The sequence below is a fragment of the Heptranchias perlo genome, unplaced genomic scaffold (genome assembly GCF_035084215.1).
Source record: "Heptranchias perlo isolate sHepPer1 unplaced genomic scaffold, sHepPer1.hap1 HAP1_SCAFFOLD_1251, whole genome shotgun sequence".
NCBI lineage: Eukaryota > Metazoa > Chordata > Chondrichthyes > Hexanchiformes > Hexanchidae > Heptranchias > Heptranchias perlo.
The window spans coordinates 592-12,500 of record NW_027138485.1 but is presented as its reverse complement, the minus strand read 5'-3'; the positions used below and the strand labels follow the sequence as shown (position 1 = coordinate 12,500).

Below are 11,909 nucleotides of genomic sequence, written 5' to 3'. Positions count from 1 at the left end.
CAGGGAGAGAGAGAGAGAGGGAGGGAGAGGGCGAGTGCTCTCTATCAGTGAATGATAAAGTCTTCCCTCACCACTGTGGTGTGAAGAGAGGGACTCCTCACTCTTGGCTGATCGAAGTGTCACTGTCTCCACTCTGGTGCCTGGGCCGGGGAGAGAGCAGAGAGAAATTTACAAAACCTATTCCCTTGAGCTTTGCTTTGAACAAAGTCATAGAGTCATAGAGTTATACAGCACGGATAGAGGCCCTTCGGCCCATCGTGTCCGCGCCGGCCATCAGCCCTGTCTACTCTAATCCCATATTCCAGCATTTGGTCCGTAGCCTTGTATGCTATGGCATTTCAAGTGCTCATCCAAATGCTTCTTGAATGTTGTGAGGGTTCCTGCCTCCACAACCCTTTCAGACAGTGAGTTCCAGACTCCAACCACCCTCTGGGTGAAAAAGTTCTTTCTCAAATCCCCTCTAAACCTCCCGCCTTTTACCTTGAATCTATGTCCCCTTGTTATAGAACCCTCAACGAAGGGAAAAAGCTCCTTAGTATCCATCCTATCTGTGCCCCTCATAATTTTGTACACCTCAATCATGTCCCCCCTCAGCCTCCTCTGCTCCAAGGAAAACAAACCCAATCTTCCCAGTCTCTCTTCATAGCTGAAGCACTCCAGCCCTGGTAACATCCTGGTGAATCTCCTCTGCACCCTCTCCAAAGCGATCACATCCTTCCTGTAGTGTGGCGACCAGAACTGCACACAGTACTCCAGCTGTGGCCTAACCAGTGTTTTATACAGCTCCATCATAACCTCCTTGCTCTTGTATTCTATGCCTCGGCTAATAAAGGCAAGTATCCCATATGCCTTCTTTACCACCTTATCTACCTGTTCCGCCGCCTTCAGGGATCTGTGAACTTGCACACCAAGATCCCTCTGACCCTCTGTCTTGCCTAGGGTCCTCCCATTCATTGTGTATTCCCTTGCCTTGTTAGTCCCTCCAAAGTGCATCACCTCGCACTTTTCCGGGTTAAATTCCATTTGCCACTGTTCCGCCCATCTGACCAACCCATCTATATCGTCCTGCAGACTGAGGCTATCCTCCTCGCTATTTACCACCCTACCAATCTTTGTATCATCAGCGAACTTACTGATCATACCTTTTACATTCATATCCAAGTCATTAATGTAGACCACAAACAGCAAGGGACCCAGCACCGATCCCTGTGGTACCCCACTGGCCACAGGCTTCCAGTCACAAAAACAACCTTCGACCATCACCCTCTGCCTTCTGCCACTAAGCCAGTTTTGTATCCAAAGTGCCAAGGCACCCTGATTCCATGGGCTCGTACCTTCTTGACCAGTCTCCTGTGGGGGACTTTATCGAAGGCCTTACTGAAATCCATGTATACCACATCCACTGCGTTACCCTCATCCACACGCCTAGTCACCCCCTCAAAAAATTCAATCCAAGAGATTCCAATCCATTCATTTTAAATCTTTCCCAAGTTCTTCACTCTGTATCTAACCCTGTACCTGCCCTGGGAGTGTTTGATGGGACAGTGTAGAGGGAGCTTTACTCTGTATCTAACCCTGTACCTGCCCTGGGAGTGTTTGACGGGACAGTGTAGAGGGAGCTTTACTCTGTATCTAACCCTGTACCTGCCCTGGGAGTGTTTGACAGGACAGTGTAGAGGGAGCTTTACTCTGTATCTAACCCTGTACCTGTCCTGGGAGTGTTTGATGGGACAGTGTAGAGGGAGCTTTACTCTGTATCTAACCCTGTACCTGCCCTGGGAATGTTTGATGGGACAGTGTAGAGGGAGCTTTACTCTGTATCTAACCCGTGCTGTACCTGCCCTGGGAGTGTTTGATGGGACAGTGTGGAGGGAGCTTTACTCTGCGAGTGTTTGATGGGACAGTGTGGAGGGAGCTTTATTCTGGGAGTGTTTGATGGGACTGTGTGGAGGGAGCTTTATTCTGGGAGTGTTTGATGGGACAGTGTGGAGGGAGCTTTACTCTGGGAGTGTTTGATGGGACAGTGTGGATGGAGCTTTATTCTGGGAGTGTTTGATGGGACAGTGTGGAGGGAGCTTTATTCTGGGAGTGTTTGATGGGACAGTGTGGAGGGAGCTTTACTCTGGGAGTGTTTGATGGGCCAGCGTAGAGGGAGCTTTACTCTGGGAGTGTTTGATGGGACAGTGTGGAGGGAGCTTTACTCTGGGAGTGTTTGATGGGACAGTGTAGACGGAGCTTTACTCTGGGAGTGTTTGATGGGCCAGTGTAGAGGGAGCTTTACTCTGGGAGTGTTTTATGGGCCAGCGTAGAGGGAGCTTTACTCTGGGAGTGTTTGATGGGCCAGTGTAGAAGGAGCTTTACTCTGGGAGTGTTTGTGATGTTCCTGTTGTCAGGAGTTCTGTTACCTGGGTCACCCTCCATGATGTTGAACAGATCGCCCACTTCTGGTTGTGATTTCCTGCGTGAGACACCGGACACCTTTCCCAGTGTGAAGAATGTCTTCCAGCTCCCGCCTCCCGATTTCCGCAGTTTGCTGACGTTTCTCTTCCTGCTGACATAATGGGTAAACAGCACAATGGTTAGTACAGGCTGACTGTGGGTCCCATCACACCCCATCCACAGCCTGTCCCAACTTTACCCAGGAGGAGTCACTGGGTGGCCACAGGACAGCGTCCGTACAACATCTGGATATTCATTAATTGAACGACATCCCCTGCGTCTGGGCTGGATTTAAAACCCAGACACAGAGAAGGGAGGACAGTGTCTGACCCACTGCGTCAGACGCCCCTCCCACTGTCTGACCCACTGCGTCAGACGCACCTCCCACTGTCTGACCCATTGCGTCAGACGCACCTCCCGCCGTCTGACCCACTGCGTCAGACGCCCCTCCCACCGTCTGACCCACTGCGTCAGACGCACCTCCCACTGCATCAGAGTGAACGAGTGTATTCAGGACACACTGAGTAATGTCCCTCATTGAACGAGTGTATTTGGGACACACTGAGTAATGTCCCTCATTGAACGAGTGTATCAGGACACACTGAGTAATGTCCCTCATTGAACGAGTGTATTCAGGACACACTGAGTAATGTCCTCATTGAACGAGTGTATTCAGGACACACTGAGTAATGTCCCTCATTGAACGAGTGTATTTAGGACACATTGCATACTCCCTCGGAGTTGAATGCTTCTTACCTGTCTGCTGGCAGGTTGATGGAGCAGAATCGATGGCCCACAGCTCCTGTACCTTCTCCTCCCTGGGCCAGCGTCCGGGCCTGAGCCTCCTCCAGGGTCAGGAGCCTGGTTGACTGAGATGGGACGAGGATCGATTTGGGCCGAATCAAGTTGCTGTGGCCTGCAATGGGAGACAGAGCAGTTACACCAAGAAATAATCAGCGGCCCCTGTGAAGCAACAAGTCATTCTCTCCTCTCCTGAATTAGCTTCAGTCCCCCGGGGTTAGACGGGGTGGCTGGGGTCAGGCATGGATCCTGCTCCTGGTCACAGTCCACTGGACCCTGCTGGAAAGTGCATGTTTTGGGGGCTTTGAGTGAACACAACAGGGTCAGCTGTGAAGGCCCCATGGTTGAATATCATGCCAACACTCACTGTCTGGGCTTATACATGAAGAACAGGCCCTTGGCTGAGGTATGGGAGGGTGGTCGGCCTCTGTGAGACCCGTACCCCAGTGAGAGTCGGGTGTGTGTGGGACCCGTACCCCAGTGAGAGTCGGTGTGTGTGGGACCCGTACCCCAGTGAGAGTCGGTGTGTGTGGGACCCGTACCCCAGTGAGAGTCGGTGTGTGTGGGACCCGTACCCCAGTGAGAGTCGGTGTGTGTGGGACCCGTACCCCAGTGAGAGTCGGTGTGTTGTGGGACCCGTACCCCAGTGAGAGTCGGGTGTGTGTGGGACCCGTACCCCAGTGAGAGTCGGTGTGTGTGGGACCCGTACCCCAGTGAGAGTCGGTGTCTGTGGGACCTGTACCCCAGTGAGAGTCGGTGTCTGTGGGACCCGTACCCCAGTGAGAGTCGGTGTGTGTGGGACCCGTACCCCAGTGAGAGTCGGCGCCTTCAGGAGAGGGGAGAGAGGCCCCAATAACCCGCCCTTGTAGCTTCCCGCTGCAGGACCCTGGTGATAAGCTGCAGGCGCAGGGCTGGCAGGTAGTTTGCGGGTTGTGTGGTGAGGCGTAGCATGCTGCACTGTAAGCTCCTGGCAGTTTGCAGGCAGCAGCGGGTCAGCAGGTGAAGCTGAAGCAAGTTATACCCAGCCCGGGTACCAGAGCAGATCTGTTACCTTCAGTGTCGGAACCCCTCGACTCCTTCCATCACTGCTGGTCAATCCCCCGACACCCATTCCTTCCCAGGTCCGACATCAGACCCAAAAAATCAACTGATAGTGAGGAACACGCACACACTGGGACACACGTTCTGAGACAGCATCAAAGAGCACAGGCCTGAAACAGAGAGAGAGAGACCTCCAAACCTGCAGCACTTCTTACAACAGTGCTGCTGTGATCAGGGAATAACAAACATCGACCTCGGGATAGATACAGAGTAAAGCTCCCTCTACACTGTCCATCAAACACTCCCAGGGCAGGTACAGGGTTAGATAAGAGTAAAGCTCCCTCTACACTGTCCCATCAAACACTCCCAGGGCAGGTACAGGGTTAGATACAGAGTAAAGCTCCCTCTGCACTGTCCCATCAAACACTCCCAGGGCAGGTACAGGGTTAGATACAGAGTAAAGCTCCCTCTACACTGTCCCATCAACCACTCCAGGGCAGGTACAGGGTTAGATACAGAGTAAAGCTCCCTCTACACTGTCCCATCAAACACTCCCAGGGCAGGTACAGGGTTAGATACAGAGTAAAGCTCCCTCTGCACTGTCCTGTCAAACACTCCCAGGGCAGGTACAGGGTTAGATACAGAGTAAAGCTCCCTCTACACTGTCCCATCAAACACTCCCAGGGCAGGTACAAGGGTTAGATACAGAGTAAAGCTCCCTCTACACTGTCCGATCAAACACTCCCAGGGCAGGTACAGGGTTAGATACAGAGTAAAGCTCCCTCTACACTGTCCCATCAAACACTCCCAGGGCAGGTACAGCACGGGTTCGATGCAGAATCAATGATCAGTTCCTGTTTGTCGGTGTGCCAGCACTGGTTTGTAACGGGTAAGTCATGTCTAACTAGCCGAATTGCATTTTTCGGGGAGGTAACTAACATGGTGGTTCAGGGACTGTCTATGGATGTTATTTACATGGATTCCAATTTCCTACATCAGTTTTCATAGAATCATGGAAAGTTACAGAACAGAAGGAGGCCATTCAGCCCATTGTTTCCTGGGTATCCTTTCGGGGTGAGGTTGCGAATTAATGCTGAATTAAGGGAAATGTTTTATCCAGCTGTTGTAAAATGAAAATTTATTTCAAGTAATATTTTTATTCTATCAGAGAGGAGACTCTTCATCCCCTCTCTCTCGGGGGGGGGGATTTAACCCCAGGTCGCAGAGGGTGAGAGGTCAGTGTCTGACCCACTGACCCACCCAGTCCCCCATCAGAGAGAGGAGACTCTTCATCCCCTTATCCCCAGGGGCAGTATTGGGGTCACACTGCTTCCCAGCTCAGTGAATCAGCCTCACAGAGCAGGAAGCTCTCGGGTCTCCTTCCCTGTCTGTGCTGAGTTAGCTGATCTTAGCTGCGGTGCAGGTACGGCCTTCAATTGGTCTCAGTGCCTCTGCTCAGGGAATGACCCAGTCCAGCAGCTCGTGTTTGATGGGAGTTCGAGTGAGGATAGGACAGTGTTCAGCCTGGTAGAAAAGCCTGCTCACACATGAAGACAGACTTGTTCGGGTGAGTTACTACAGCAGCTCGGAGCCAGCAGGGCTCATAGAAACATAGGAACAGGAGGGGCCATTCAGCCCTCGAGCCTGTTCCCCCATTCAGTGAGATCACGGCTGATCTGTATCCTGACTCCATCCACCCGCCTTGGTTCCAGATCCCTTAATACCCTTGTCCAGCAAAAATCTCTCTCTCTCCGATTTAAAATGATTAATTGAGCTGGCATCTAGTGCTTTTAGTGGGAGAGAGTTCCACACGGCCTGACTCTGATTTTGAGGTTCTGCCCCCTTGTCCTGGACTCCCCCCACCAGGGGATAAGTTTCTCTCCATCCACCCCATCAACTCCTTTCAGAATCCGAAAAATCTCAATCAAGTCACCCCTTAAACCTTCTATAATCCGGGGAGTACAAGTCTCGTTTATGTAATCTCTCCTCATAATCTAACCCTTGGTGGTCTGGTCACATTCTGGTGAATCCACACTGCTCTCCTTCCAAGGCCAATCTGTCCTTTCAAAGGTGCGGTGCCCAGAACTGGACACAGTGTTCCAGATGTGCAGGGCTTTGTACAGCTGGAGCAAAACCTCAGTGCCTTTAGGACAAGTTGGGGAGGAATTCCAGGGTGGGGGGGGGGTGGGGGGAAGAGGGACAATCTGGAAATGGAGGGGGATTTGTAGAACACAGCGACACCTCAGGAGATTGGATTTCGCAAACACAAAATTTTTATTGGGAGGTTTTTCTTTTTGAACAAGAGGCGTAAGTACACGGCGATAATCCAGAGAGGGCAGATTCCTGCAGGTCTCTCTGTACAGTAAGAGCAGGGACTGTGAGCCTCAAATCCTCCCGCTAATGTTCTGTGTTGCTCTGACCCGGGAGACTCAACAGTCAACACCCCCTGGGGCAACACGACAGCTTGTCGCCATATTGAAAAGTCCGTTCACTCGACAGCCCGTCTCTCCGGTCACTCAAACGGCCGAGGATGATCCTCCTCGCCCACTGCCTCCAGCTCCAGGCCGCCCTCCTCCTCCTCCTCCTCCTCCTCCTCCTCCTCTCCGAACATGTGACTCTGCTGTGCTTTAGTCAGGGCCTCCTCCAGAGTCAGCAGCTTGTGTTTCTCCGAAGGCTGACAGGACAGTTTGCGAGTGGGCTGAGGGTCGCCGGTCTCCAGGCTGAAAGGGCCAAAATACCTTCTTACCTTTCACTTTAAGGGAGAAACTCCTCGGGGCCCAGAAACCAGGGGGGGGGGGGGAGGGGTGACGGGGGGGTGAAATTTCACCTTCGACCCTCCCACGCTCAGATACAGGCAAAAAACACAAGGTCTTCAATAACTATGTCTCACACCAATCCCCGGTGGGGAACGGAGCCCCAGGGAGCAGGAGACCCCCACCCGGTATCCCAGTGAGAGTCGGTGTCTGTGGGACCCGTACCCCAGTGAGAGTCGGTGTGTGTGGGACCCGTACCCCAGTGAGAGTCGGTGTCTGTGGGACCCGTACCCCAGTGAGAGTCGGTGTGTGTGGGACCCGTACCCCAGTGAGAGTCGGTGTGTGTGGGACCCGTACCCCAGTGAGAGTCGGTGTGTGTGGACCCGTACCCCAGTGAGAGTCGGTGTGTGTGGGACCCGTACCCCAGTGAGAGTCGGTGTGTGTGGGACCCGTACCCCAGTGAGAGTCGGTGTCTGTGGGACCGTACCCCAGTGAGAGTCGGTGTCGGTGGGACCCGTACCCCAGTGAGAGTCGGTGTCTGTGGGACCCGTACCCCAGTGAGAGTCGGTGTGTGTGGGACCCGTACCCCAGTGAGAGTCGGTGTGTGTGGGACCCGTACCCCAGTGAGAGTCGGTGTGTGTGGGACCCGTACCCCAGTGAGAGTCGGTGTCTGTGGGACCCGTACCTCAGTGAGAGTCGGTGTGTGTGTGGGACCCGTACCCCAGTGAGAGTCGGTGTGTGTGGGACCCGTACCCCAGTGAGAGTCGGTGTGTGTGGGACCCGTACCCCAGTGAGAGTCAGTGTCTGTGGGACCCGTACCCCAGTGAGAGTCGGTGTGTGTGGGACCCGTACCCCAGTGAGAGTCGGTGTCTGTGGGACCCGTACCCCAGTGAGAGTCATGACTTCAGATTATTCTGAGCCACCAGAAGTAGGAGAGCAGAGAATCCAGCAGAGAGCAGCAGCACCTCCTGCTACGAGAAGGGGCTGTACCTGGTACACCTCGGAGCTGAGAGTGTGAGAGGAGCACTGAGGGGGGACAGGGCTCGGCTGTAAGCCCCCTCCGTACCTCCAAGGGGGGGATCGGGTAAAATGTTTTTTTTGGACATTGAGCTGATGCAAGATGCCCCGCGTAGATCAGTGAAAGCTCTGACGATCTGACAGGTGTTTGCTGTCACGAACCGGCCGCTTGTCTCAATCACTCCCGAGGACAGCCCTCGTTCTGAACACTCCCTCCACCAACTCCGAGCCCCAATCAGGGTCAAAAATGTCCTCAACTGGCCTTGGTCGATGAGTGGTGCAGTCATGCTGCTGGCACAGGAACAGGAGGAGGCCATTCAGCCCCTCGAGCCTGTTACACAGGAACAGGAGGAGGCCATTCAGCCCCTCGAGCCTGTTACACATGAACAGGAGGAGGCCATTCAGCCCCTCGAGCCTGTTACACACGAACAGGAGGAGGCCATTCAGCCCCTCGAGCCTGTTACACACGAACAGGAGGAGGCCATTCAGCCCCTCGAGCCTGTTACACACGAACAGGAGGAGGCCATTCAGCCCCTCGAGCCTGTTACACACGAACAGGAGGAGGCCATTCAGCCTCATTCACCCGCCTTGTCTCCTTCTCCCCCGTACCTGCGCTGTCCTTTCCCGCCGAGCTGAACTTGTCACTGAAGAGAATGTCCACGTGACTCAGGAGGAATTCCACGACCACCGACTGAATCCTCACCTCCCGGAAGGCGTCTGTCCCGGTGAATCCCACCGACTCAATCTCCTTGGAGCTGAAGAGTGAAACACACAGAGAAAGTTCAAAACAAACTCTGCATTTCCCGGATTCTCCCCACACTCACTGGGGTACGGGTCCCACACACACCGACTCTCACTGGGGTACGGGTCCCACACACACCGACTCTCACTGGGTACGGGTCCCACACACACCGACTCTCACTGGGGTACGGGTCCCACACGCACCGACTCTCACTGGGGTACGGGTCCCACACACACCGACTCTCACTGGGGTACGGGTCCCACACACACCGACTCTCACTGGGGTACGGGTCCCACACACACCGACTCTCACTGGGGTACGGGTCCCACACACACCGACTCTCACTGGGTACGGGTCCCACACACACCGACTCTCACTGGGGTACGGGTCCCACAGACACCGACTCTCACTGGGGTACGGGTCTCACACACACCGACTCTCACTGGGGTACGGGTCCCACACACACCGACTCTCACTGGGGTACGGGTCCCACACACACCGACTCTCACTGGGGTACGGGTCCCACAGACACCGACTCTCACTGGGGTACGGGTCCCACAGACACCGACTCTCACTGGGGTACGGGTCCCACACACACCGACTCTCACTGGGGTACGGGTCCCACACACACCGACTCTCACTGGGGTACGGGTCCCACACACACCGACTCTCACTGGGGTACGGGTCCCACACACACCGACTCTCACTGGGGTACGGGTCCCACACACACCGACTCTCACTGGGGTACGGGTCCCACAGACAGCGACTCTCACTGGGGTACGGGTCCCACAGACACCGACTCTCACTGGGGTACGGGTCCCACAGACACCGACTCTCACTGGGGTACGGGTCCCACACACACCGACTCTCACTGGGGTACGGGTCCCACACACACCGACTCTCACTGGGGTACGGATCCCACAGACACCGACTCTCACTGGGGTACGGGTCCCACAGACACCGACTCTCACTGGGGTACGGGTCCCCAGACACCGACTCTCACTGGGGTATGGGTCCCACAGACACCGACCTCTCACTGGGGTACGGGTCCCACACACACCGACTCTCACTGGGGTACGGGTCCCACACACACCGACTCTCACTGGGTACGGGTCCCACAGACACCGACTCTCACTGGGGTACGGGTCCCACACACACCGACTCTCACTGGGGTACGGGTCCCACACACACCGACTCTCACTGGGGTACGGGTCCCACACACACCGACTCTCACTGGGGTACGGGTCCCACACACACCGACTCTCACTGGGGTACGGGTCCCACACACACCGACTCTCACTGGGGTACGGGTCCCACACACACCGACTCTCACTGGGGTACGGGTCCCACACACACCGACTCTCACTGGGGTACGGGTCCCACACACACCGACTCTTTACGCTCTGGGACTCGCCCTCTCTCCTGGGTGATTTGTATTCCACAGTGCAACCCAAGGACGCTGGTTGGAGACGGGGGAGGGGGTCTGAGGAGGGCCGGAGACGGGGGGAGGAGCGGAGACGGAGCAGAGATGGAGGGAGGTCCGGAGACGGGGGAGGTCCGGAGACAGGGGGAGGGCCGGAGATGGGGGGGGGGGGGAGGGCCGGACACGGTGGGGGGAGGGCCGGAGACGGTGGGGGAGGGCCGGAGACGGTGGGGGGAGGGCCGGAGACGGTGGGGGGAGGGCCGGACACGGTGGGGGGAGGGCCGGAGACGGTGGGGGGGAGGGCCGGAGACGGTGGGGGGAGGGCCGGAGACGGGGGGGGGGGGGGCCGGAGACGGGGGGGGGGGGGGAGGGCCGGAGACGGGGGGGGGGGGAGGGCCGGAGACGGGGGGGGGGGGGGGAGGGCCGGAGACGGGGGGGGGGGGGAGGGCCGGAGACGGGGTGGGGGGGGAGGGCCGGAGACGGGGGGGGGGAGGGCCGGAGACGGGGGGGGGGGGGGGGGGGGGGCGGGAGGGCCGGAGACGGGGGTGGGGGAGGGCCGGAGACGGGGGGAGGTCCGGAGACCGGGGGTGGGGGAGGGCCGGAGACGGGGGGAGGTCCGGAGACCGGGGTGGGGGAGGGCCGGAGACGGAGGATATCTCACCGGAGGAGATTCGGAGCCCAGACGATGGCCAGATTCTTCACGTGCATGCTGGTGGCTGGGCTGTGCTTTGCCAGGTTGGCCAGGTGTCGCATCAGGTACTGCAGGGTCCTGGGGGTAGAAACACAAGTCAATAATTGGAGAAAGACCCTCCTGGAGAAGTGGGGACAGTCTGTCGAGGCGATCGTAGGCTCGCCTGTTACTATGTCACAGTCTGGTCCTGCACTCCATGTATTGTCTTTCTCCAGAACCTTCAATCAATGTTTGGTGGGAGGACTGTTCCCCCGTCCCCCACAGGACGCTGACCCTCACGGGGGGGCCGGGTTCCACAGGACCCGTTCTTCATGTGTGAGCCCAGACCATGAATGGTGGGTGGGTATTCGACTGTGGGGGGCATCACAGCGGAGCACAATCTGCTCCTCGCACGATGTTCAGCATTTTCTGTTTTCCCATCTTCAGTGGGAGTCTCACTGCCACATGAGGTAGAGAGTGGGAGAAAGAGCGAGAGGGAGAGGAAGTCAGGAGGAGAAGGAGGAAGAGACAGATAGACAGAGAGAAAGAGAGGGAGAGAGAGTGAGAGAGATAGTGTGAGAGTGAGAGACAGTGTCAGTGAGACAGTGTGAGTGAGAGTGAGAGAGAGAGTGATTGAGAGAGAGTGTGAGTGAGAGAGTGAGTGAGTGAGAGTGAGAGAGAGAGAGAGAGAGAGAGAGAGTGAGTGAGTGAGTGAGTGAGTGAGTGAGTGAGTGAGTGAGTGAGTGAGTGAGTGAGTGAGAGTGAGAAAGAGTGTGAGTGAGAGAGTTGTGAGTGAGAGTGAGAGAGAGTGAGAGAGTGAGTGAGAGTGAGAGAGTGAGTGAGAGTGAGAGAGAGAGTGAGTGAGAGTGTGAGTGAGAGAGTGAGTGAGTGAGAGTGAGAGAGAGTGTGAGTGAGAGAGTGTGAGTGAGAGAGAGTGTGAGTGAGAGAGTGTGAGTGAGAGAGTGTGAGTGAGAGTGAGAGAGAGAGTGAGTGAGTGAGAGTGAGAGAGAGAGTGAGTGAGAG

The 11,909-nt window shown here is 56.1% G+C and overlaps 1 protein-coding gene across 1 annotated transcript in view; it reads right to left on the bottom strand.

Moving 5' to 3' along the window:
- The window catches only part of LOC137308258 (rho GTPase-activating protein 33-like), a gene marked incomplete at its 5' end in the record, with an annotated part of 22,722 nt that extends 11,597 nt beyond the window's left edge, over positions 1-11,125 (bottom strand). Inside the window, 5 exons of the mRNA XM_067977092.1 lie at positions 72-140; positions 2,406-2,551; positions 3,196-3,355; positions 8,661-8,806; positions 10,878-11,125. Of these exons, the coding sequence (XP_067833193.1) occupies positions 72-140; positions 2,406-2,551; positions 3,196-3,355; positions 8,661-8,806; positions 10,878-11,125 (769 nt within the window). The remainder of the gene's footprint in view (positions 1-71; positions 141-2,405; positions 2,552-3,195; positions 3,356-8,660; positions 8,807-10,877) is intronic.
- Positions 11,126-11,909: the final 784 nt, after the last annotated feature.